Source organism: Leptopilina boulardi, unplaced genomic scaffold (assembly GCF_019393585.1).
Source record: "Leptopilina boulardi isolate dan_hultmark-lab unplaced genomic scaffold, ZJU_Lbou_2.1 LbouV2_211, whole genome shotgun sequence".
NCBI lineage: Eukaryota > Metazoa > Arthropoda > Insecta > Hymenoptera > Figitidae > Leptopilina > Leptopilina boulardi.
The window spans coordinates 1,187,087-1,213,346 of NW_026137765.1; the positions used below are offsets into that span (position 1 = coordinate 1,187,087).

Below are 26,260 nucleotides of genomic sequence, written 5' to 3' on the forward strand. Positions count from 1 at the left end.
CTGCAACCTATGTATATATCCAAATAGTTCCTAAATAGAGGGGAGGAGGAATTCTATTCCAGATTTTTTTTTTTCTTTGTACGTAAGCACTTAGTGTTCTGCAGCTTTTCTTGATTGCTTCTCAAATATCCAATTCGAAATGTTGAAAAGTTATACAAAATTCACATTTAACATTAGGCATTAAATTTAATTAATATAATTTATAAATATCTAATTAATTTAATTTAACATTAAATTAAGTCCATTAAAAATATAAATAAATAAAAAATAATACTAAAAATATAACAATAGTACAAAATAATATTTTGAAAAAGTAAATATAATTATTTGTTCTATAAAAAATATGTGTATTATTTCAATATAAAATTAGAATTTATGGTTGTAAAATAATATAAAATTGGAATTATAGAGTAATATATCAAATTGCAGTTATAGTACACACGGTAAATATATGAAATTAGAGATATAAAGCAGAGAAATGAAATTGGAATTACAAAAAAAAAACTAATTATAGTTTTTAAATGAAAATATTCCTACAAGAATGTTTAGTTACATTCATTTTTGTTAGTTATCGAATAATACAATAGGAATAATATACAAAAAAAAAACTATAAACTTTATAGAAGAAAAAGGAAATTATATATATCAAAGATGATTTAATGATTACATGTACAGGAGCCTTAAATCAAGTGTTACAAAACTTACATTCTAAACTTACAGAAAATATTACATTACATTTATAATAAAAATATATTTATATTATCTACAAGACTGCATTTGTTTGGATATGTATGTTTTCTGGTAACTTTATAAACAATAATTTTTCTATACAAAATTGAATATTTTTATTTAAAATTTCATTTTGAAATAAAAAGAATTTTATAAAAAAAAATATTCCCAGATAAAAAGGGAAATTGATTCTGTCTTCTTTGGCAATATGGTAAACAGAATTAAAAATTATCACAAACTGAGATAATTGATTAAAAAAATTTTGTAATTTTTTTTTCTCCATTTCATAAAATTAGTTATAGTTTTTTGATTATAATTATATATATATATATATATATATATGTATCCCATCGCGTTTAATGGTAAGCTGGTGTTCCATATGTAGGTGTCGGGCTTCCCGATCCAAAGGAATTACTCGAATATCCGGCATAGCTGTTGTAATTGTTGTCCACCGAGTTGGAGCCGTACTGATAATTATAGTTGGGTCCAGCATTATAATTTCCGCCTCCGTTCTGGTAATTGTTGTAACCCGCATTGTTACCTGAAACATGCATCACTTCGTCCTTGTCAAGCTTTCCCGAGGTGTTTTGGTTGCCTAGATCTTGTATCAAAGCCACACATACACTCGATAAAGTTTCAACAATAGAGGCAGTCGAAAACCGGAAATTTCCATTGTCTCAATGCATTAAACTTTGTGTGTTCTTGTTTGCAGAGAAACATCACAACTTAATATGTATATATATATATAGTAATCCACTTAATTTTCAACTCTTGACGACTTGGAAAATTGCCCTCTCGTGAACATTTACAATTATTGGACAAAAGAAATATATATATATATTTTTTTTTGTTAATTCTAATGGATAAAATGGGAAATGATGTCTAAAACAGATTGCGATTTAGTTGACTATGAAATTGATTGATCATTAACTGAAAAGAGCTTTTGAGTACTATTAGCTAAAATGGAGTGATACCTGTGTTATAACTGGCGTCAATGTTGTTGCCAGGAAAATTGTATCCAGAGGGGTCGTTGTTATTATAGCCATTATTGTTTGTGTTGTATTGGTCAGGGTATGTTGCAACACCCTCATATCGAACATCGGCATGAAAACCAGTTCGCCAATCCGCACTGTACGTCACTATTTGCGTTCTTCCATCCGGAAGTTGAACCCTATATTCCCCTCGTACTGTTTCACCATCACTGGTCTCTCTTCGCCCGAAGTCATTTCCGGTTGCTACGTCCTTTACTGCATATCCAAACTCGTAAGATTTTGGCTGCAAAGGCAAAGTTTCATTAATTTTCGATTTATAACGAAATAATTTACATTCTTTTTGATTTACTATAACACCGAAAAAAATAAAATCTTAAAATAAGAAGAAAATATTCCTTTCAACATTTACTTTTACATTTTATTTTCAATATATATGAATATTCATCTAAAAAATAGAGGATTTTTTTTTTATTTAAGAACATTTTGGTTAGATGATTACTTTTAATCTTTCTTTTTCGATTGAAAGTTGACGCCTCCCGTTGATAAGATGCCCGTTCATTTGTCAAAATAATAAAAGGCTAACTCAGTTTCCGTATAATATAATCCTATCTAGCATTAAATTAGAATTCAAGTTTTTGTAAATTAAAAAAGAAGTTTAAGTCGATCAGAATATTAATTCATACTTTTTAATGATTAATTAGTGATTAATAATTATTAATAAAATAAGAAATATAATAAAAAGCAAATAATAAAATAAATGAAAATAAAAAATATTATTAAAAAAGAAAAAAATTAATTTAGCCTTGAATTATTTATTACTAATATTCTTGTTTTTATTAATTTTTTTATTTTGTTAATCATTAATTAATCATTACAAAATATTATTTTGTAATATTATTTTGTAAAATATTATTTTGTAATGATTAATTAATGATTAACAAAATAAAAAAATTAATAAAAAAAATAATATTAGTAATAAATAATTCAAGGCTAAATTAATTTTTTTCTTTTTTAATAATATTTTTTATTTTCATTTATTTTATTATTTGTTTTTTATTCTATTTCTTATTTTATTAATAATTATTAATCACTAATTAATCATTAAAAGGTATGAATTAATATTCTGATCGACTTAAACTTCTTTTTTAATTTACAAAAACTTGAATTCGAATTTAATGCGAGATAGGATTATATTATACGGAAACTGAGTTAGCCTTTTATTATTTTGACAATTGAACTAGCTTTATATTGAACTGAGCTCGAGTTGGTATTTTATTATTCTGACAAAAAATGAACGGGCATCTTATCAACGGGAGGCGTCGAAGTATTCTTTTTCAATTGAGATTTTTTTTCTATAATTGAGATTATTCCTCTAGAAATATAGTTTTTTGTTTTTTTACGCACACCTTCAAACTGTTCGAAAACTGACAGTTAAAAAATAAATAATCGACATCCCACTAAGAAACCTTCTATGTAAAGTGGGACTAACAAATTACATCTGTAATTTTGAAAATAATATTAATTACTTATAATCAATAATGTTATTATAATAAATTACGAAGCTGAAGTACTTAAGAAATACTTAAGAAATAATTTTTTAAAATAAAAATTCTATAATTTTTTGCCTAAAAAATATTTTTTTTATAATTTGCTGATTAATGAAAACTACAAGAAATATTTTTTAGGCAAAAAATTATAGAATTTTTCATTTTAAAAAATTTTTTCTTCAAAAATCGTTTATCATAAACGTTGCGTACTACAGCTTTGTAATAAATTAATGTCAATGTGTTTAACTCCTATTCTTTCTATGATTAGAATTTTGTAATATTCCAGTTAGAATTAAATTTTTTCAGCATCATAATCTATAAATATTATTTTAAAAATATATTCATTTTTCTATAAATAAAAATAAGAATGAATTTTTCTCTTCCATATTTTTATTTGTAGGAATGTTTATAAATTACTTTTTCGATTTTTTGAAAGGAAGTAAATAAAAATTATTATTTAAATAATTCATAAACTTTTTCACTTACATACTATTCATTTTATTTTAAAATTAACCTAAGTTAAAAGTATTTTTCATAAACTAAAAAATTTTAGTATTTTTTATTAAATAGAAAATCGTGTTTTTGACATGTTTCGTTCTCTAAAATGATTTCTTTCCTATAAATAAATAAATCCAAGTTCTAAAGAATGAACTAACCCATATAATTTCTTCTAATTAAATAAAGAAGATTGACATTTCTGAACTTAACGTAGTATGAATATCTCTTTATTTGAGATTATTCCTTAACAAGATGAATATCTCTGTATTTGAGATAATTCCTCTCAAAATATAGAAGAGGAAAATCCTCTCAATTAGATATGAATACTTTAGTGCTCATATATAAGAGGAAAAAATGCGTCAAAAAAAGAGGAATCCTCTAAAATTAAGAACTTATTTTTTTCGGTGAATGAATGTATACATAAAATTCTAAAAATTTCCTATTTTTCATCTTTGATTAGAAAATACTTCTCTTTCTGTAACCAAAGATTTTTATTGTTTATTAAAAATTCTATTCTTTTCCAAGAAAAAAAAAAATTGTCAAAAATAGGATTTAATAAACCTTTTTTTTTTTGTAATGAAATAAATTTTTTTTTGACCAAACGGCTCTTTAAATTCACCTGTTTATTAACTTAAAAGATAGGATATGCGCCTCTCCTTTTTCTTGAGTCATATAACTGAGATAATAGCATTCTTTGCAGAAAAGAGTGCATCTACATTGCACCACTTTACGACAGACAGAGGTGTATATATAAGGTATTCGGTGATAAAACTTGCTCGTGGATATAAAATTTTTATTGGTCCAAAAGAACATTGATGTGCTTCACGTTCGAAAAATGAATACCATAGCGAAAAATTAATCGCGTTACTTTTTCTTTTTAATTTTAATTATAATATTTTTTAATTTAATTTCTCTTGATTTCTTTTTATTTTCCATAATAGCGTAACGAATTTACTTCTTTTGACCTACTTACATATATTTTTCACCTTCAAACAGGATGTGTCCATCTAGAACAATTAGACGCACAGAACAAATTGGATAATATATGAAACTGAAAGTTATAAAGAGAGAAAGAGATATATTTAGTGCTTTGGCGACTTTGAAATAATACCGCGCTTATAAGCAATCTCATCATGGTTGAATATCTCAACAGGAGGATACAAATTAATGTCTTCCACGCTATTATAAACCCCTCTTATTACATAGCTTAATTGGATTAATGATTTAGATGCACTTCGTTCCCGGTTTTTGATACGTGATAGGTGATTGACTAGAGTCGAGGGACCGGGAAGAAGAGATTTCTTGACTTTCGCAAGGCAATGCGCCATTCGAACAAATTACATCACTCGCCAGAAATCAAAGAGCAATCTACTTCTAAGAAAAACAAAAAAAGAAGCTAATGAATTTAATTTAACGTTTTCTATTGAATCATTCGTTTTTTTTATACTATTGACAGGATCCATCTCGAATCATGCGCAGCCAGTCCGACGGTATATTGAGAACCGTGTAGAAATTTTGCCAGGGCCCAAATCGGGGCCGGATCAGGCTGCCCTATTAGGAAATGAAACACTGTGCCTAATGTGGCCCTAATTAGGAAATCCACAATGTGGCGTTTTTTAATTTTTATAAAAATTCTAACGAAATTTTATTGGTTATTCATTTTTTTTTATCTTGTAGTTAAAATAAACAAAAAAAATTTAGTCTTAAAATCAAAAAAGGAAAATAAATGTTTAATTTTAGTAAAAGTTCCTTCTGATTTATTTGGAGATAAATAATTTTCCACGACAAAAAAAAAAAAGAAACTAAAAAAGAACCCTCATATTTACATTCACATAATGGAATATATAATTTTAATTATCTTAAAATTTTTCGAAAAAATTGTTTATAAAATATTACATTTTTTTCTTTTTGTTTTTATATCCTGCTTTTTATTTTATTTTCCAATCACTTTAAAAGCATCGATTTTTTTTTAAAAATAATATATTAGTGATAAAAAACTAATTTATTCCCACTTGGAAAGATTCCCCGGAAAGTGCCCCGTGGAGGTTCTATCAGAATTCCGCCGGAACTTCCAGAGTAATTCCGTCGGAATTCCATCGGAGTTCCAAAGAATTACCGATGTGATACCGACGGAATTCCAATTAATTTTTTTCAAAATTTTTAGAGTTCTAATTCCGTTGGAATTCCGTCAGAATTCCGTCGGAATACCATCGGAAATTCTTTGGAACTCCGATGGAATTCCGACGGAATTACTTTCCGGGGAATCTTTCCAAGTGCGTTGTAATTAAAATTTATTTTTAATTTATGAAAAGCTTGCAATAAATTTTTGAAAGCAATTTTCATTTAAAAATTATAATAATTATAAAAATTCTTATATAAAATGCAAAAGAAGTTTTATATGCTCTAGAATTCGAAACACTTTTTTCGTTGTTGTCGAGTTTAATGAAAATTTAATTTAAATTCACGTCTCTCTATATATATTTGTACAAGGCGTTGTTCGTATTATATATATATATATATATATATATATATATACGTTCTGCTTTTGACGATTCGATTGCCAGGTACCGACAGCTAATTAAATAAAACGTCCTGACCTTTTTCTGGGAGAAAAAAATTACGGAAATCGTTTGGCAGAGAAAAGGAAAAAAAAAGAAAGAAAGAAAAAAAAAGAATTAAAAAAAAGTAGAAAAAGAAGTAGTAGAAGAAGAAGAAGAAGAAGAAGGGCAAAGAAACAGAGTTCTAGGAAAGAGGGTGCACTCTCTTAGAGAGTACGATTAAATCTAGCCCCATCTCATTTGCTCGTGAAACGAGATGCATACAAGTGCACATTCTTGCATAATGTGAGCATTTAGATTCCCCGAACGATTAGCCGCGACCGGGCAATAAATGTTTGTCGCGTCTAGTGTTTGTGGTTGCTAAGATTTGTCCTATTTGCAGTATCGTAATAACAATGTCGGATTATCTTTTGTTTTTCCCCACCCCATTTTTTTTTTTTTTTTTTTTTCCTTAAAAGTATAACGGGAAATTTTTATGTTTTCTACTCTCGACAATATTTACAGAAAAGTTCATATAATTAGAGAGATTAAACTAGATGAAACTTTATACATTATTTCTCTCATTAGTTTTAAAAGAAGCTGCAAAAAAAGAAGAGAGATATTTTTGCAATATAATAAATGAAAGTTTTTTTTATATTTTATTATCAAAATATTTTTTTTTTTAAATTGCAAAAAGTTTTTTCGTACGTGGCCCCGGTCAATTTTCTATTTCATTCAGATCGAAATCAGATTTGCGAATTTTTGCATTAATTAAAATTTTCACTTTAATTAGTTTTTTTTTAAATTAATATTGATTAAAAAAATGTTAATTATAAATATAATGAAACGAGAATAATATTAGTGGATTTTATGAATTGTTGAGGTGTCTAATTAGCAGGCACTCCCTAATTATGTTCGTTAATGAAAGGACAAAATTGTCTCTATATGATGAAACAAAATGGTTTTTCTGTGATTAAACAATGTTTACAAAATGTATATATATATATAATAATAAAAAAAAATTGGATATATCTGGATGTGATCTCATATACGGAGGAGAAAGTATCTCACATACAGGACACTTTATTGCAACCTTTAGCCACTGATTAAAAGACGTGCTCCAGAATCCTGGAGAGATGAGAACTCTTTACGATATTACGTCAGTTGAGTTTGTTATTAGGTGCAGCTTGTTATATAGTTCTATATATATATAGATACTTTTTGCTCGTCATTCTTATTGAAATAGTTGATTTGGGATAATACTCTCAACAAGTATATCAAGTTTATATATATGTATGTAGGGTAAAACCTCATTAGAGTGACTGAAAAGGAAAGTGGAGTAACTTTGCTCGCTATTGATCGTTTGCTATTATAATTATCGTTACGTTAACTGTATTCATGTTGCCATTTTGTGCTTTTAATGGTTATGGATATTAAATGCAGAGATAATAATTAGGTGCTGCTTATGCACTCCTAAAAGCAAAGGTAAAGAAAAGGAAATTACGCTTATCTTTCTTCACTCTTCCACGATAGATCCAAAACGTTTCGCATATTACTGATCTCGCTCTGATAAATTCATTTTTATTTGCATAATTATAAGGGGTTTCTACCTGACGAAATAATGCAATTTTCAAAACCCAGGTGAAAAAATTAACGTTACTAACGTTACTTATGTTACTAATATTACTAATGTTACTAACGTTAGTACTTATAAAAAAATTAAGAGTTTCTAAAATATATTTTCACAGAAACTTTTCCATTACCACTTTCACTTTCACTTCCACTTAAACTTTTTATAATTTTCATTCCCATTTCCACTTCTACTTTTTCTAATTCTCATTCGCACTTCCATTCTCACTTCTACTCTTTCTAATTCTTATTCCCACTTCACTTCCACTTTTTCTAATTTTTATTCCCATTTCCACTTCCACTTTTTCTAATTCTCATTCACACTTTCACTTCCACTTGTTCCAATTTTCATTCCCATTTCATCTTCCACTTTTTTATTTTCATTATAACTTTTTTATATTTTCACTCCCACTTTCATTCCTAATTTTTCAAATTTTTATTATCACTTTCACTTTTTCTAATTTCCATCCATGGTAATTAAAAAAAGTGGAAATGGTTGTGTAAATGGAAATTAGAAAAAGTTTTAATCGAAATGGCAACAGCTAATGAAAATTAGAAGTGGAGAAAATGGGAGTAGAAGTTGGAATGAAAATTAGAGAAAGGGAAGTGGGAATAAAAATTAGAAAAAGTGGAAATGAAAATAAAAAAGTGAAAGTGAAAATGAGAATTAGAAAGAGTGGAAGTGGTAATGAAAATAAAAAAGTGGAAGTGAAAGTGGAAATGAGAATTAGAAAGAGTGGAAGTGCGAATGAGAATTAGAAAAAGTGAAAGTGGAAACGGTAATGAAAATAAAAAAGTAGAAGTGATAATAGAAATGAAAATTATAAAAAGTGCGGGTAAGAACATTAAATACTTCCTGGTGGTCGATTTTCGACAAGTTTCTGCAAAAATACAATTTAGAAACATTTTCTTATTTTTTTTTTATAGGTACTAACGTTAGTAACATTAGTAATATTAGTAACGTTAGTAATGTTAATTTTTCTACGTGGGAAATTTTATTGCCAAAAAATTTCTATTCTTTTGCGACTTTTAAATTTTGACTTTAATAGTTTTGGTTTTTTTTTTTTTTTTATTTATTTTTGTAATATTTTTTATTTTCAATTTTCGTAAATTATTTTCAACATATTGATGTAATTTTATTTTGATTTTACATCTAATTAGCTAATTATGTTTGTTCGGATTTATAGATTGTGCAATTGTTCTCGACAGATTAGGGATTCACGACAGATTGCGAGTTTGATATACATCGAATCTAATTACCGCTGTTACCTGATTGTCGATGTAATCTTGATTCTCATCGTGACCGCCACCAATAGGAGTACCGTAACTGTTTGTTAGCGTTCCATGACCATTACCTCCTCCTGCGTAGTTGCCAGGTACTCCGTATTGGTTATTTAAGGGTGGTTCACAGTAAACTAAACCCACATTTACCACCAATGACAATATAATCTGAAAAATTATTTTTTAATTACAATCCAACAATTTTTATTAGAAAATATTAATTTTAGAACACGAAAAATTAATTTTTTTTATTAATTTACAATTTTTATTTTCTGTTACTAATATAACATGAACTATTTTCTTTTGACTTTGTAATTTATTTTCAATTTTATGTAATTAGTAAAATGATTAAATAATTATAAAAAAAAAATGTGCGCATATAATAATTATTGTGAATGTAAACAAATAATATTGGAGTAAAAATATTTACTGCATTTTTAAATGATTAAAAGTGATCCCAGATTCGAACGGAAGATAAATAATGAAATTGAAATGATAAGAGGAAAATGCAAATGAAATTTACTGTTTGAATTATTAACCATATTTGGACCGTGTACATTGATTATATTGCGAAATGTATATAAAATATTGAAAATTTTTAATTATTAAATACTCGATTTTTTTTTTATTACTTGATTTAAAAAGAAATGTTATAATAGAAAAAAGAATATTTTTTTCTTATTTCATAATAAACTGGTAAAATTTCATTTTAAATTCATTAACAAATTTGAAATAATGAAATTTCAATAAACTTTAATTGTTTGAAAAGTGTTTTTATTAATTTGTATAATGTACAGTGCAAAGAGAGTGCTAATTATGTGGTAAAATACTGCCAACTTGAGTTGTATAGGTTTTTTTTTGTTTGTAATCTAGTATATATATAAAGGTGATGTCAGTTTAATTGAGGAATAAATTTCCGCTTCGTTCGAAATGTTTTCAGTAGTTAAACAATAGCATTACTGTTTGTCTGTGAGTTACAGAAATATATCCATGTGTGTGTGTGTGTGTGTAAAACTGCCATTGAGGGTTGTGCTAACGCACACAAATTTCTAAACAGATTGATGTTGAATTACTTTACGCAACGCAGTATTCGTTTCAATTCTCGATAACTGGTTCTCGTAATTCTAATTTGAAGGGATTTTTATGTCACGTACGGTGGATTTTTTTTTTATACCTCTCTTTTTAGTACACATCGCTTTGTCTTCTTAATTATTATTCGTTTCCATTTCAATTTATCAATAGTAGAATCAATTTATATATATTTTTTGTTAAAATTTTTTTTTTAATTTAAGTAATATGAAAATATAAACTATTATAATATTTCTTAAATAGTTTTATTATTTTCAATAAATATATATAATCACGGAAAAAAAGTTTTAAAAATTAACTTTTATAATTATATATTTCCTTTCATATTACTTTCTTTTGAAAAAGATTTCTAATCTTGGTTTTTTTTTAGAAAAAAAAGCAAAATTGTAGAAGTTTGTTTTTTCGCCCCTTAATTTTTTTTTAACAGAAGTTAATGAAAAAAAAAAAAATGCTAATAGAATTCCAACTATGAAGAAGTTTTGAAGACCAGAGAAGAAGGTCCTTAGAGCGAGTAATTAGGAGAGAGAAGTGGCTTCGAAAGGGTAAAGGCGATCTCAAAGTCACCCTTCCCCCCCCCCTCACCTCGTGAAGTAAAGTCTATTGACGTTTATATAATATGCACACTAAGACATTTTGCAAAGATCACACAAATATGAATTGGAATTTGGGAAAATTATTTTCTCTCAATACTATTTTTTTTTCCCATTAAAATGCTTATCCAATTTATTCACACAATTTATTATATAATCACAAATTTCACTTATCATACATCACTTTTCACGTGTAGTTTTATTTTTTTCAATTATACACTCAATTTTTACGTGGTCGGTAATTATACACAATCTATCACCACAAAGGAAACTCTTCCAAAAAAAAAGTACGTTGTGAATTTTTGAGAAATAAATAATTTTTTTGTTAAATAAAAAAAAAACTTGAAAATCAAATGGAAATAAATTTTCAATGCGAATGGGAATAATTTTTTTCAGTTAGGAAAATAAAAAATGGAAAAAAATAATAAAGTAAGTAAATAATGATTAAGAATAAAAGCAAAAAAAAAAAAAAAAATGATGAATTTTGAAAATTGGAACAAGATCAATTTTGTGTTTTGAAATAAAATTTGATTTCCTCAATCGGATGAGATGATAAATTGGGGGGATGAAATTGCGAAATTGTATATAACAGGGGATGATGGTTAGTTATTGGGGGATGAAATTGGAGAGACGTACTTTTTTTTTTTGCAGAGAAGGGTTCCTTACCTTTTGTATGAGATTATCCATTTTTTTTTTTTTTTTTTGTCTGAAGATGATTGACCGTGTCACACTATAGATATACAATATGAGAACGAATACGGAGGCTGAAATGTAGTGATTCTCAAGACCTTCGTTGTTTCTTATATAGGAGCGAGTTAACTTGCGCAGCGGCTCGACTTCCTGTGTGAGAATATCTGGTAGTAGGTGAACTATACAGATATGGTTGGGATCATGAAGAAGATCGTGTGGATGGCGAGGGAGGTGCGGAAGCCAGTAAGTACATTCGAAACGATTGCAATTCACCAAGGCATACATATATAAGTATATATATATATATATATATAATATACGCACCACGCGGAAAGCCTACGCTTTATTCCCCATTGTTTTATTCTTGACGCGATTTTTGGATTGAAAAGAAGGCATATAATGTGAGGGAGCATCTAAAATGCGCGCTAACAGAGAAAGCTGATTACCTCACGTCGTGGGATAATTTTGTGCTCTGCACGCCTTTTTCGAGCGGACTAATTAGGTAATTGAGGCTTAATTAAACTATGTTCGGTTGCCTCTCGAGTGAGTGAGAGAGAGAGAGAGCATAGTCCAAAGTGTATTCGTATTTGTATGGGTGTGAAATCGGCAGTTAATGCAATACACACCAAAGGGGTTGAAGTGAATCAAGAGCAAAATGCGTTCACGCAACATCACATGCACTGTGTCACAATGTCAATTTTATTGAAAATTTATTTGAAAAATAAAAAGATTACGATTTATTTTTTTTTTTAAATTCATTTGAATTATTTTCTTTTTTTCAATTTTTAATTATTTTTAACAGCAAAATTTATTCTGAAATTGAGAAAATATTGACATATATATATATTTATTTTTAAGGATGTGCATTGACAATGAAAATTATCGATTATCGATTAATCGATCGATTATGTGGTAGAAATTGATTATAATCGATTATTCATGTGATAAAAATCGATTTTAATCGATTATAATTATTTATGTAGTAAAAATCAATTATAATAGATCGATTATTTATATAAGAAAATCGATTGCAATCGATGTGGTAAAATCGATTATAATCGATTAAAAATCAACAGTAATCGACTAAACTGGATTTTTAAAATTGATTACGATTTATCAATTATTCTTGAAATATAGTATTTCCTCATGTTTAATGTTTATAAGTTTAATTAAATTACTTACTTATTTAGAAAAAAAACATGTTTTAGAAAATTTCTTCAAAAAAAAAAGAACTTACAAAAAATCATCGTAGAAGATTGAGAGATATAAACGATTGATAATAATCATTTGTTATGTGTCTAAAGTTCTAAACTTCATTTTTTTTGGTTTATAAATTTTTTTTAATTTACTACACTAATGGAAAAAAAAGAAAAAAAGAACTAAAGACTAAATTAACACTAAAGAATAAAAATACATTAAACATTTAATAAATTACTAATTTATTTTTTGTTTTTGAATACAGAAAGCAATATTTTTATAATAAAATTTCATGTTAAAAAAATAGTAAAGAAATTTTTCTATCATTTGAATACTTATTTAAATACTATAAATTTTTTTTTGTTTTTTTTTATATTTAGTTTGTATTTATTATATAATATATTCACAATGATACGTTTATGATAAATTTCTCTGAAATTTATTATTTTCTCCATTAATTTTTTTTTTCCTTCTCTACAAGTACATTATTAATTTTTTTTTTTTTTTCCTTTTTTGTTACAGATAACTAAGAGAGGATGATATCCTGACGCGACTCTTCTTAATGGTAAGTACTTTTTTCCCCCTCACAATTTTACGAAATAATAATGTCTTTTACGTAATCACAAAATTGGTTTAAATTCAACTTTCTAAACGTCTATCGTTTTACATCATATTTTTTTTTTAAATGCGATGATATCATATAATTCTCTTGTTTGTATATCATTTGAAATCCTCCCCTTTTTAAAACATTTTAATTCCCCTCCAAAAAAAAGGAAAGGAAAGGAAAGTTTAAATCAAAATAAATTTTTCAAGAAAGTATTTTGTAATATTTTCGCAAAATTTACAAAATCTTATGGCCATTATATATCTTCCCATGTGGTCATTCCTTGCGAAATGTATGTATAATACACCATATATATAAGACTTGTGAAATTTGCGTATAATTGCAAGTAAATAGAGTCAAATTTCAATTCAGATGCTATCTTAGATTCCAACTTGCTCAGAGCTAATTTTTTCACGTTCCACACTAAAAGATTGGTGTGAAGCAAATAGCATCAAGTGCGAGTTTGAATCATCAACGAAATGCTTTCACTTTTTACAACTTCCCTATTTCTTATCGTTCATAAAATTATTCTAAATAAATTTCAAGATGTTTCGTTTAAATTTTTTTTTTTTTTATTACACATTTAAATTGTAAATTAATAAAAAAAGTTTTTTTTTATTTAATTAGTACAGGTACATAATTATTATTCTTTATTAATCTATACTTAAAAATTAACAAAGGGCTTTAAAATTTATTTTTACAATAATGAACTATTTTTTTTTAAATTATTATAATTTATATTATTTTATTACCCGTATAATAATCGACTTCTTAAAAATATAATTATTATTAAATAACTTTTAATTAGTTCTTTATTTTTTTTTTAAATTTGTGATATATTAGTTTTGATTTTGTCAGAAGCCATTTTTTATTTTATAACATATTAGTTATAAACTAGAAACTAAACGACGTAGATGCCACCGTTTTCTCTCTCTCTCTCTCTCTCTCTCTCTCTCTCTCTCTCTCTCTCTCTCTCTCTAGATACTAATTTCGTCTAGGAATAATTATAGAAATTAATATGAAAATGTCGAGGGGGTATGGATACCAAAGATGGCTTCACGATTCGCATCTTATAAGTTAAGGTCAATTAAAACTTTACCAGGTGGCAGTCGACAGTTTACAAATCGGATAAGTTTCCCCTCGTCTTAGTCAGGAGTGATATATCCACTTAACTAACAATAATTAACTGAGACGTTTAAGCTTTAATTAATCTTTGTTGCATAGTTATATCACCACCCACCCACGACTTTGACTCAACTCGATTCTCGTTAATACTTCTTATCAAAAACCCTTTTCATTTTATACTTATCGCTATACATATATACATATACCATTACAATGACTAAATTTTTCATTCTCATCCAAAAAAAAAAAAAAATTCCCTTTTGTTTTATATTTAAATTCCTTTTTTTTACGAGCGATTGCAAAAATTCTAATTTTAAAGTCGTTAAAAATTATTCATTAGCATAAAATTTTCGTTTTTAAAGTAGTTCAAAGTTAAAAAAATTGGCATAAAAATTTCGTTTTTAAAATAGTTCAAAATTGGCTAAAAAATTATTTACTCCAAAGATTGGCATAAAAATTACTTAAAAAAAGATTGTCATATATAAGAATATCACAATCTTTTTGCCTTTCTCTATAATAATAATAGACGTGGATATAAACAAAATTACATGATTGATTGATTCGGAAATCGATGACTTCCGCGCAATTATTAGAAATTATTATTGAAATGGTTCGATTATCATAAATAGACGAAAAACAACAATATATGTATACACAGTGAAGATGAGTTCAATTATTATTATTTTTTTTTTTAAGACATCGTGACCGAGATAAAAATTTTCTCACGAGTCTGATGATTGCGACATGATAGCATTTCTTTGTTAACAATGTTGGCGCGCTATTCACAATTTTAATGTGAAATACACTATTATAACAGAGAGGGAAGATTTGACGGTGGAAAAAAAAAAAAATTCAGATCGCTCTAAATATAATGTATACATGTTCATGGAAATGAGGGATGATTACATGATTCACTTAACTACACATATACACATAAAAAAAAAACAGATTGTAATTAAATAACGCGTGGAATATAATGAGCAAAATGTCTTGTTTCATGATCGCATTAAATAACATATATACAAGACTTATTATAATTTTGTCGTAAAAGTTAGAAACACTTCACAATTATAAATAAACTAAAACGTTTGCGAGAGATTTTATTTCACAATAATAATTGTATTTATCTAAATAGAAGAGAAAATTAAAACTATATTTTACTTGTATTAATATTAATTAGGTAATAATTATTTTTTTTTATACTTATTGTGATTTAGAAAATAATATCGAGATTCTTTTTCGGAAGTTTTAAGTGCTAAATTTACCTGCCGGAAGAGTACATTGTTTTTTGTAAGAAAAATAAAAACCGGTAGTAAGTAATTTTTTTTTTTGATTTAAGAAAATTGATTTATTTTTTTTTTTTTGTAATTGACGGGCAAGAATCTTATCTCAATGATCATAATGATAGGATACTTTGGCGTGATATCCATCCTTAACGTGATACTCGACTTTTTGTATTCTTCCGTCAGGAAGCAACACGTGGTATCGTCCTCGGGTAAAATCACCGTCCCGTTGCTCCTCATGACCAAAGTCATTTCCGGTCTCGTGGTCACTAACTCTATAACCAAAATTGTACTTGCCTCCATTCGCCGGCTGAAATCAAATCGATATTTATTTTTTTATGAGCACAAAAAAAATGGATAAAAATGTCAAAATGAATTATGTACACTTATAAATGTCGAGCTACTAAATACAAATATTCTCATATTTATGTATTATAAGGAGAAACGGAATCTCTTTTTATATCCCTCTTATATACAGCCAACCATTTATTGTTAAACTTGCCTCATTCATCATTTCAAGTTCGCATTGCGTATAACCACTATTTAAATTCTTTATATTTCAAAGTTATTGTTTTCCTGGAAAATATTTTTTCCTCTTTTCTGATCGTGTTTTAAAAAAATAATCACAAAAAATTTTTTTAATAATTTGAGAGAGAAATTTTAATTAGCTTAAAATTTTTAATTTCAAAAAATGAAAATTATAATCAGTGTAGAAAATATTTAATCGGTAAAATTTATTATTAAATATATATTCAATTAGAAAAAATTTTAATAAAACAATGAAAAATGAAGCGGGAATTTTAATTATATTTACAATCGATTTTAATTTTAGTTTTAATAACGAAAATATAATAAAAATGAAAATTATAAGGTAAATGATGTAATAATATTTAATAATTTCCAGAATGCTTTAGATAATAGTAGATAATATTATTATAATAATTATATACAATGTAAATAGATAAAAATTATTTTATATTATAATAATTAAAATAAATAAATTTTACAATTTATAAAGGTTTTAAGAAAATCGAAAAAATGGTATAATAAATAATTATTATAATAATAAAATAATAATTAGTTAAAATTATCATATATTTTGAAAAAAAAAAATGTTAAAATAAATAAACTGCGATTAAGTCGGCTTGTGTGTTTGGATTCAAGTTATAACTGTAGACGTGAAGTTAGTCGAATCTCATCAGACTCTGTCAATTTGTATAAATCGTGCAGTGACTCGTATTAGAAACCCTTCTCTCTGGAATTCAGAGGAATTTCGGTGGCTGATGTTTCACCAGCGTCCCACGGGCGCTAGTGCAAATCTGGGTGAACCACAAATCCAGGATTTGAGAAAAGCTGCTATATATATATGTATGTATGTATATATATTGTACTCTCAGTTACATGACGTTATTCGATGCCATTATTACGTATTTCTCTTTCACGTTACATACACACACATACTCTATCCATTTAATTTACATAAAAAGATAATTTTTTTATAACATGGATATAAGTCATAATACCTAAGAGCTTGAAAATCGTTTTTCAGATTAATTTTCCAAAAAAAAAATTTTTGTAAATTTCCACGTAAATGTCATTTACAATTGAGCTGCCGGATCAAAGAAGGGCAAATAACTAATGTAATTCAAATGGGTTATGTGCCCTTCTTTGATCCGGCAGCTCAATTTAATTCTTTGAAATATTTGACTGAATGATTCAGAATTTTCATTTCTTTCGCTATTATTTCTAAGTTTAATTAATTTATTTATTTATTCATATATATATTCGGTCAAAATTAAAAGGCATTAAAATAAGCTGCAACGCTTATTATTTTAATCAAATTTTGCTTATTTTAATCCATTTTGGTATTAAAATAAGTAAAAATGGATTAAAATAATAAGCGTTGCAGCTTATTTTAATACTTCATAATTTTCTGTGTTGATACAAATTTAATTAACTACAGATAAGTATATATGAATTACAAATTAATTTACCATATGAAAAATTTTTTTTTATCTGTAACAGCTATATGTTTATCTAGAACAACAAAAACTTTCTCTGTTTTAGTGAAACATTTCGTTGTTCCAATAAAACTTATCGCTTTTTCAGGTAAAGATTTTTTTTTCCGTGTATTAAATTATTTTACCATTTATTAAAATTGATGAATTAACAAATGCTATATTATATTACAATTTAATATAATTGACAAATGTATAATTTTAATATACAATAATGAAATTGGTTTCTATTATTTTTTTTTGAAGTTTTCTTTCATCAATTTTAAAATGAAATGCAAATGCATACAATGTTGAGAATAAATATTCATATAGTTAGTATTCTGTATATCAACTTACATAGATGTTTCTGCTGTTCGAGTTGTGTATATCTTCCTTTTGACTAAACTCCGATGTAACCCCCGTTAGTTCACTGTACTCTAATTGAGGTGGAGTACCTTTCGTTTCATCTACATTTTCATTGTGAAACTTGTGATTCAAAGGAACACTTTTGATAATCGGCAACGCTGCTTCATATCTATGATTGCTAATTTCGTTAGCGACAGGTGGTAATGAAACTTGAGATGATGGTTCAGTTGTAAATGAAGTCTCATCATCTTTTGATTTTTCGGTCACTGGAATTGTGTCTAAAACCGATTTTTATAAGAAAAATTTTAATATTAGTTAATTAATATCGCAATGTTAATAATTAATTAAAGTTTAATTTTTAAACTAATTAAATATTAATTTATAAATTAATTAAACTTTTTTTTTAAATTAACTAAATATTACTTTATAATTAATTGGTTTTCAGTAGTAAAAGAAAATTTTAGGCAGACAATTTTTTGGGAAATCGTATAAATTTTGATATTAGTAGTAAACGATTGTTTTAGTCAGGCAAATTGTCCTACATTTTTTAAAAGATTATTTATCAGTAGTAACAGACATTTTTAATCAGACACAAAATTTTTGATTTCATAAAAAACTTGTATTTGTAGAAAAAGACATTTTCTGTTGGACTAAATGTTTCCTACTTATATAAATTTATTATCAGTAAAGACAGTCTAAATCACAGGTTGATGTAAGTTAAATAAAAATGGGAAATTAGTAGTAAAACACTGCTTTTGTCAGACAAATTGTTATAGATTTTCAAAAAAGTTGTAATCAGTAATAAAATCAGTAAAAAAGACGAGTTTTGATCAGACAACCCTTTTTGAAATTCGTATAAATTTTATATTAGTAGAAAACGACTGTTTTAGTCAGGCAAATTGTCGATTTATTTTATAAATTTTATCAGTAGTAAAGAAAATTTTAAATCAGACAAAAGATTGAATTTCTTAAAAAGCTTGTATTAGTAGAAAAAGATATTTTCGGAGAGACTAAATTTTTCCCTAAACGTATAAATTATTATTAATTATCCCGAGTCGAAATTTTTCCCTCTTTTCATCCTCGATTTTCTCAGTCTCTTTTCAGCCTAAAATCATGCGCTTATTTCCAAATCTGCATGTTTAGAGATTGAAAAGAGGTCTTGGAATTTTTTCTTAATTTGAATTTTTCTCCTCCTAAAAGTTTTATTACGACAAAGACCAATAAATATATCTTCAATAGGGTCAATAAATAATGTCCATAAGAAAAAAAAATCCAATTTTTACATTTTTTTAATTTTATTTTTTCGTTTTTTTACCATCTTTTACGCCTCTCTAGTCATCTTTAAACCCTCCTTTCAGCCTCGAATATAGCAGATATTTTCACTTTTGCAAATTCAAGGTCGAAAAGAGGGAAAGTGTTGGAGAGAATAAAAGGAGGATAAAAGGAGGTTTTTAGAGAACTTATAGAGAGTCTAAATTTCGACTCGGGATCAGTACACAGAAAATAAAAAGGCATTAAAATAAGCTGCAACGCTTATTATTTTAATGCCTTTTAATTTTCTGTGTAGCTAAAGACAGTTTTAGCTTTCATGAAAATCAAATCAGTAATAATAAATAGTTACAATCAGACAAAATATTTTAAATTCTTCAATATTTGGTTTTAGTAGTGAAAAACGGTATTAGAAGAATAAATGTTTTCACCTTTTTAAGAATTCATTGCAAATAGTAATGGACGGTATTATTCAGACAAATCCTTTTAAATTTAATTTTTAGTAGTAAAAAACAGTTTTAGTCGAATAATTTAATTTCAGTAGCTGCCGTAGACAGGTAAATAAAATAATTACCTTTAATTGCAATCGAATTGTGTTGCTCTCGATTAGAATCAATAAAATCAAATCCACTTCCAACCAAATTAGGAGCTCTTGTAAAAAAATTGTTAATATCGTCAAACTCTTTTTGCCTTGCATCATCAGTCATGAATGGCGCTGGTCGTATTCTTGTCTCATAAATAATTTTCGGTGGAATAAATGCGACCTGTTCACTTGGTATTTTACGAAAATTTCCCTCACTAAGTGAAAAATCAAAATTTTTGCCATCCTCATTTTTATTGGCATTTATTTCAATTGGATTAAAATTAAATTTATTGAGACCAAAAATTGGAATCTTTTTTTTCATTATAGTTGAATGGTCAGCCGATTCAAGCTGTAAGGAATGAAGGAGTGCTCTTTGATAAGCAACAGCAGCATTTAGTTGAGCGGAATGTTGTTGCTGATGTTGCCTTGAGAAACGTGATTTTCTTTTTCTCTGTCTTGTAAATGGAGTGAGCAAATGTTTAGATTGGTGTGAATTAAATCGATGAAGGGTCAATGCTTGTGGACCTTCACCTTCTTCATTTCTTATAGTTTGTAAGTGTTGAGTGCGAATTGCCTTTGAATTTGTTGTTTGTTGATGCAATGGCTGTACAACATCAAATAACAATTTGTTTTCCTTTACAGATTTTAAGCCAATAGTTTCTGTTGAAATAAATGTTTATTATTTTAATTTTAGGAGAATTTATTTGCTAATTATAAGTTTCTGCAAAGCGATTCGTAAAAGGGAGGAATTTTTCTTTTTTTTTGTTTTCCCATCGATCGAACTTAATCGAAATGTTGAAAATAAGTTCCAGAGGGTAACAAAACGTTTCTTTTGAAAGAAAATGGTTTGAGATAGAAAGAGAAGGATTCTTTAGAAATGTTTCAAGACTTACCTTTATCTTCAAGATCAGGAGTGCTGTGCGATCGAACGTCAATCTTCCGATTGAGTATTTCCGTCGTCTCCTTTCTACTGGAACTCTCTGGAGTAGAATTTCCGGTTGCTCTCTTTTTCAAGGACAGAGTTTCAGTAGAGTGAAGAAGCTCTTTTCTATTTTCAGTGACGCTTCTTCTTCTTATTCTTCTTCTTTTCTCGTTGAAATCCGTCAAGGGTCGTCGTTTCTCATTCCCTTCGCGTTCAAAAATCTGGTTAACGAAGAATCTTGAACGAAGACGATCATCATCAGTCTTTTTTCTGATATAGTTGGTTGTAATTTCCCGATGCTTTTTATTCCAATAATCAAACGCGTTTGCCCTCTCAATTAGCATTTTCTCCAGGGTCATTGAAATCGATCGTTGATTTTGTGCTGGATTTATTTCTTCCGAGGTAAAGTTGATCATCATAGTTTTACGTTTTTCTTCTGGATTTATGTAATCAAGAAATTCTAGGTCGGTGGCGGATCGGTTCGAGTGTTCGTTAACGAATCGCTGATTAGGACTCCCGCTAACAACCATTGCATTTATTCGTTGGGCAGGTGTTGACGCCATCGCAAGAACAATGACAAATTGGCACCGAACCAGAAAAAACATCGTTATCTGTAATAAAAATGAAATTAACGTTAATTGATTGTTAAAAAAAAAAGAAAGTGGAAAAGAAAAATTTATAATGATCTCCGTTATGTGATCAAGTGAATTGTATTTTTGTCTCTATAATGTAAAAACAAGTTTTATAGATTATTATCAAAAGTTTATTTTAAATTCACTTTAAATTTCACAGATTTTCATTATGTTATTTATTATCATCTGATAAATTTCGCATTTAATTTTTACACTTTAGTTATATTTTTGTTGTATAAAATTTATATTTACTGATTTGCAATTTTGAATCTTAAAACAGAAATTGGAACAATTTATTTATTTAAAGTGACATTTATTAATTATCTGGAAATAAGAGAAATATGTCAATCAATATTAATTTTTCTGTTCTACTATTACTTTTTTGTTTTTGGAGAGAAAGAAAGAAGAAGAAATTATAATTAAAGTTTAAAAGAATAGAAAAGAATTAAAAATGAAAATCTATTTTCTGATTTCAAGATTAAAATTTTTTTTTACTTTTATTTATTATTATTATTAGAATTTTTTTCTGAGTAGCTATGGACGTTTGATATTATTGAAATAAGCTCAATTAGAAACAAACCACGCTGCTGGTCCATTATATTTCAATGGTCGAGTTATCATATTTCAAGTCTTCTCAACTTAATAATAATAATAACAATAATAATAATAGTAATAATAATGCGATAACCGGTTTGTCGCTCTTCTTCCTCTTCGTATGCATGTAGCATAAGTTATATGAGCTTATGATAGTTTTCCATAGCAGACTCCTGGTTGGTATAATTTCTGCATGTCTCTTGCACTTTAGTTGCTTTAAGGCGAAATCTTGATGACAGTTTAAGAGCTTTACTCACGGGTACAGTTAGCACTGAGCATTCGAGATAAGGCCGTTACGCTCAGTTATTTTACTTCTTCTTCTACTTCTTTTTTTTTATAGTAAATGATTTTTCTCATTTCAATTAAAAAAAAAAAAAAATTTTTTACTAAAAAACAATTTTTCCCCCAATAAAATAGTTTATGAATTTGTTTAAAAAAAAATTATTCTTTTGTTTAATTAAATAGGTTTATAGAAAAAAATTATTTTTAAATTTTTTTATTACTTTTCAGTAGTAACAGAAAGATGTAGTCAGACAAATTATATGTTAATTTCAAATCAGTAGTAAGGGGCAGTACCAGTCAGACAGTTTTTTTTAAACAGTTAAGATGAGTAGTTATAGACAGTTTTAGACAGACAATAATATAAATTTGTTATCAGTGGTAAAAAGAAAATTTTAGTCAGACAAATTTTTCCGGTAACTTGTAAATTTTTTACATCAGAAGAGAAAACTTGTATTGGTCAGACAAAATTTTTTGGAATTCATGTCATATCAGTAGCAAAACCCACTTGGAAATATTCCCCGGAAAGTGCTCCCTGGAGGTTCTATCAGAATTCCGCCGGAACTTCCAACGTAATTCCGTCGGAATTCCATCGGAGTTCCAAAGAATTTCCGATGGGATTCCGACGGAATTCCGATTAATTTTTTTCAAAATTTTTAGAGTCCTAATTCTGTCAGAATTCCCTCGGAATCCCATTGGAAATTCTTTGGAACTCTAATGGAATTCCGACGGAATTACGTTGGAAGTTCCAGCGGAATTCTGATAGAACCTCCAGGGGGCAATTTCCGGGGAATCTTTTCAAGTGGGAATACAGTTTTAGTCAGACAAATTGTTTAGTTGAATTTTTTATTTGATTAATATTTTTAATTTTTTAACATACTAATAGAAAAAATCATTTCCGGTTAGACTAAATTTTTTCAGTATAAATTTATTATAAGTACAGTATCAGACAGACAAAGCGTTCCTTATTTTAATTGCTGTAAAAAATTTAGATTATAATAATATTTTTCTATTTATATACTCATTTAAAAAAATTTTCTTTCGAATAAAAAAAAAAAAATTATTTTTGAAAATATTATTGAACTGTAAGTGTACATAAAAAATTTTTTTTTTTTTTCTTCTCTAAATTGTCATTATTTTTAAAATGGTGTATTTTTAGTTATTATACGAATAACACTTTTATCAATATAACAGCAACAGCTGGAGTTTATGTACGTGCTTTTAGAGCAGTGAACGTGCATTGCCTCGTTTACAGTGTTCGCAGAACGTGTCTATGGAAATAACTATCCCAGTTGTTGACCATTGTCGGTATGCTTGAGAACCACCTTTACTCAGGAAATTTGGTATTATTACACCCTTCTGACTGTGTTTCAGTCTTCAGTGTAAAGCGTATGTGTTGCAAGGTGTCATCCTCAATTTTCAATATTAGCTTGTACTAGTTTTGTTCTATTATAGATTTATGGAAAATATGCAGAGGCACGTTATATTATGTACATTATGTAAACTAACAGAAACAGCAAAAAGTTATTACCGGTATTTGACAACAAAAAAATTTTATTTTTTAAAATATCCCTTATATAATTCGATTGCAGGAATAAATTTTGTTGAAAAAAGAAAATTTTAACTCTTTATTGGCAATTGTTTCCGAGTATTTTTTTTTTATTATTTTTATATATTCACAAATTAATATACTGAAAAAAAAATTTATTTGTTAATAGTCAATCGATTATTTGGAAACAAATAAATTTTTTTAAAATGTATTTTTTTATTCTTATTGTAAGCCCCTGGTTTTTTTTTTTAAATAAATAAATCGAAATTAAGAAAATTATTTAAGTGATTAGATTAAAATAATTTATTGTTAAATTATTTCATTAAATTTGTAACCTAGAAATGGTTCCATCCAAAGAGGGATTTTGCGGAAATTACTTTAGCAATTAATCATCGAATATTACAGTTACTAATCGAGTAACAATACTACTTCATTACCGCTCTTCATATCCTGTACAACTTGCTTTTAGCTTTATTGAACCTTTTCTTTTGTCTTGAATCAATAATAATAATTTATTGATTTTCATTTATTTATTTAAAAATGTAAAAATAATATAATTTTCATTTATATTAAATAATGTATCTAAAAAAAAATTAATTTCATTAGTAAAAGAAAAAAAAAATTAGTTTCTTTATTTTTCACATTGCAAATTGTTTTTCAGGGGAAAAATTTTGTTAAGGATCAGATAAAAATTTTCGTATTAGAATTTAAAGAATTTTTGTAATATAAAATGGTTCCCTCCTCCTCCTTCTGGATGGAAAAGATCCAAAGGAGGAAGAAGAAGAGGAAAACAAGAAAATTCGTGCCATTTCAAAGTTAAAATTTTCTTGTTTCAAAGAGAGAGAGAGAGAGAGAGAGAGAGAGAGAGAGAGAGAGAGAGAGAGAGAGAGAGAGAGAGAGAGAGAGAGAGAGAGTTGGATATGTGAGATAAGTCCAGTTAAATCAAGAAGTTGTCAGGTAGGAGCATCACCCCGAAAATGCACATTCAAACTTTTCAGCACTTTAGCTTGCTTCTGGTACCTCTATATCTTTCCTCAAAAATCGTTTTCTTCTCTCTCTTTCTCTCTTTTCTTTTATACCTATCTATCGGACGTCAACTTAGATGCATTGACGGTTTACTCGATTCACCTCAGGCTGCATCAACGTCAGACATTGCTTCTCTATCTTATTTCTCTCTCTCTCTCTCATCTATATACAGAATCTATCTTTAGAATTTATAGCATGTTCAATTTCAAACAAACTTTTTTATCGAGAAAATTAAATATTTTTTTTTTTTTTTTGACAATATTAGAAATTTGTTACTATTTGTTACAAAAATATTAAAAAATTTTTATTTGATCCATTACCATAAAAGTTGATAGAAATCCAATAGGTGATTAAAAAAGTCTCACTTTTAATGATGAAAGTAATTTTTTATTTATTTTCTTTCGATTATCAAAAAAAAAAAAAAATTTATAATTTTCAATGATTAGGAGCTTTTTGACAATTTGTATTTATTTTCTTTTTTTTAAAAAAGTTATATAATTTTGAATAACTAGATGATTTTGACTATAATATCAAAATTGTTCTCCTAAATTAATTTGCTTTTCAAAACTAATAGTTGCGCGTTGAATGCCTCGTGTAACAAGATCATTATTATGTGTACAACTATAGGAACATGTTTATGAAATATCTCAAGGGTATATATTCCGTAACATTATCTCAAAATACAAGTTTCATATTTTTCTCTATCACATGTATATTATAATATATTGTAATATATAATATATAATATATATATATATATATATATATATATATATATATTATAATTACAATACATTTCTTAATTACGAAAAAGGAAAAAAAATTTCACTTACGTGTAATTTTATTTTCATTGTATTTTTTCGACACTAAACAAAGTTTCTTTTTTCACTAAAATTTTAGTAATCTTTTTATAAAAATGGCACTTGAAAAAAATGGCATTATCAAATTTTTTTTCCACGTCTTCGCGACAGTTGACAATTCCTCGTTTCCTGCGAAACTGAGATTAACGAGACAATCTTCCCATATAGATTGAGATGCACATGACCTTGTGTGTGAATTTTTTTACTTTCGATTTGGAAGAGAGACACACACACATGTGATTCGACAAAATTTAAACAATTGCCTGCTCAATGATTGGTTCGCCTTTCGCGCTTTCACACGACGTGTCACGTGACACAAAAGAAGATTCATTCGGTAAATGGACAAAATGTGTTAAAGAGAGATTTCTCCTTTTCTCTCGCTCCTTTGGATA

At 27.1% G+C, this 26,260-nt stretch overlaps 2 protein-coding genes across 2 annotated transcripts; both read right to left on the reverse strand.

Annotated features, from left to right (window-relative positions):
• Positions 1 to 766: 766 nt before the first annotated feature.
• Positions 767 to 11,737, reverse strand: LOC127278783 (pro-resilin-like). Its single transcript, XM_051300661.1, has 4 exons — positions 11,559 to 11,737; positions 9,202 to 9,381; positions 1,704 to 2,004; positions 767 to 1,270 (listed from the first exon to the last, which is right to left on the reverse strand). Exons 1-4 carry the CDS (start codon positions 11,577 to 11,579, stop codon positions 1,086 to 1,088), a joined length of 687 nt encoding a protein of 228 aa, XP_051156618.1. The 5' UTR covers positions 11,580 to 11,737; the 3' UTR covers positions 767 to 1,085.
• A 3,422-nt stretch (positions 11,738 to 15,159) lies between these two features.
• On the reverse strand, positions 15,160 to 26,024 carry LOC127278777 (uncharacterized). The gene is made up of 5 exons (XM_051300643.1): positions 25,842 to 26,024; positions 20,900 to 21,539; positions 19,998 to 20,666; positions 18,146 to 18,432; positions 15,160 to 16,101 (listed from the first exon to the last, which is right to left on the reverse strand). Exons 1-5 carry the CDS (start codon positions 25,857 to 25,859, stop codon positions 15,898 to 15,900), a joined length of 1,818 nt encoding a protein of 605 aa, XP_051156600.1. The 5' UTR covers positions 25,860 to 26,024; the 3' UTR covers positions 15,160 to 15,897.
• Between the last annotated feature and the right edge of the window lie 236 nt (positions 26,025 to 26,260).

Excerpts from the sequence above, each read along its gene's own strand:
- LOC127278777 (XM_051300643.1), bottom strand. Across the intron at positions 20,667-20,899 it reads TCCTGATCTTGAAGATAAAG|AAACTATTGGCTTAAAATCT; the intron begins GTAAGTCTTGAA and ends TTATTTCAACAG. Across the intron at positions 18,433-19,997 it reads CAATTCGATTGCAATTAAAG|ACACAATTCCAGTGACCGAA; the intron begins GTAATTATTTTA and ends AATCGGTTTTAG.
- LOC127278783 (XM_051300661.1), bottom strand. The coding sequence starts at position 11,579 with ATGGATAATCTCATACAAAAG. Across the intron at positions 2,005-9,201 it reads AAGATTACATCGACAATCAG|CCAAAATCTTACGAGTTTGG; the intron begins GTAACAGCGGTA and ends TTGCCTTTGCAG. Across the intron at positions 1,271-1,703 it reads TGACGCCAGTTATAACACAG|GTAACAATGCGGGTTACAAC; the intron begins GTATCACTCCAT and ends TGCATGTTTCAG.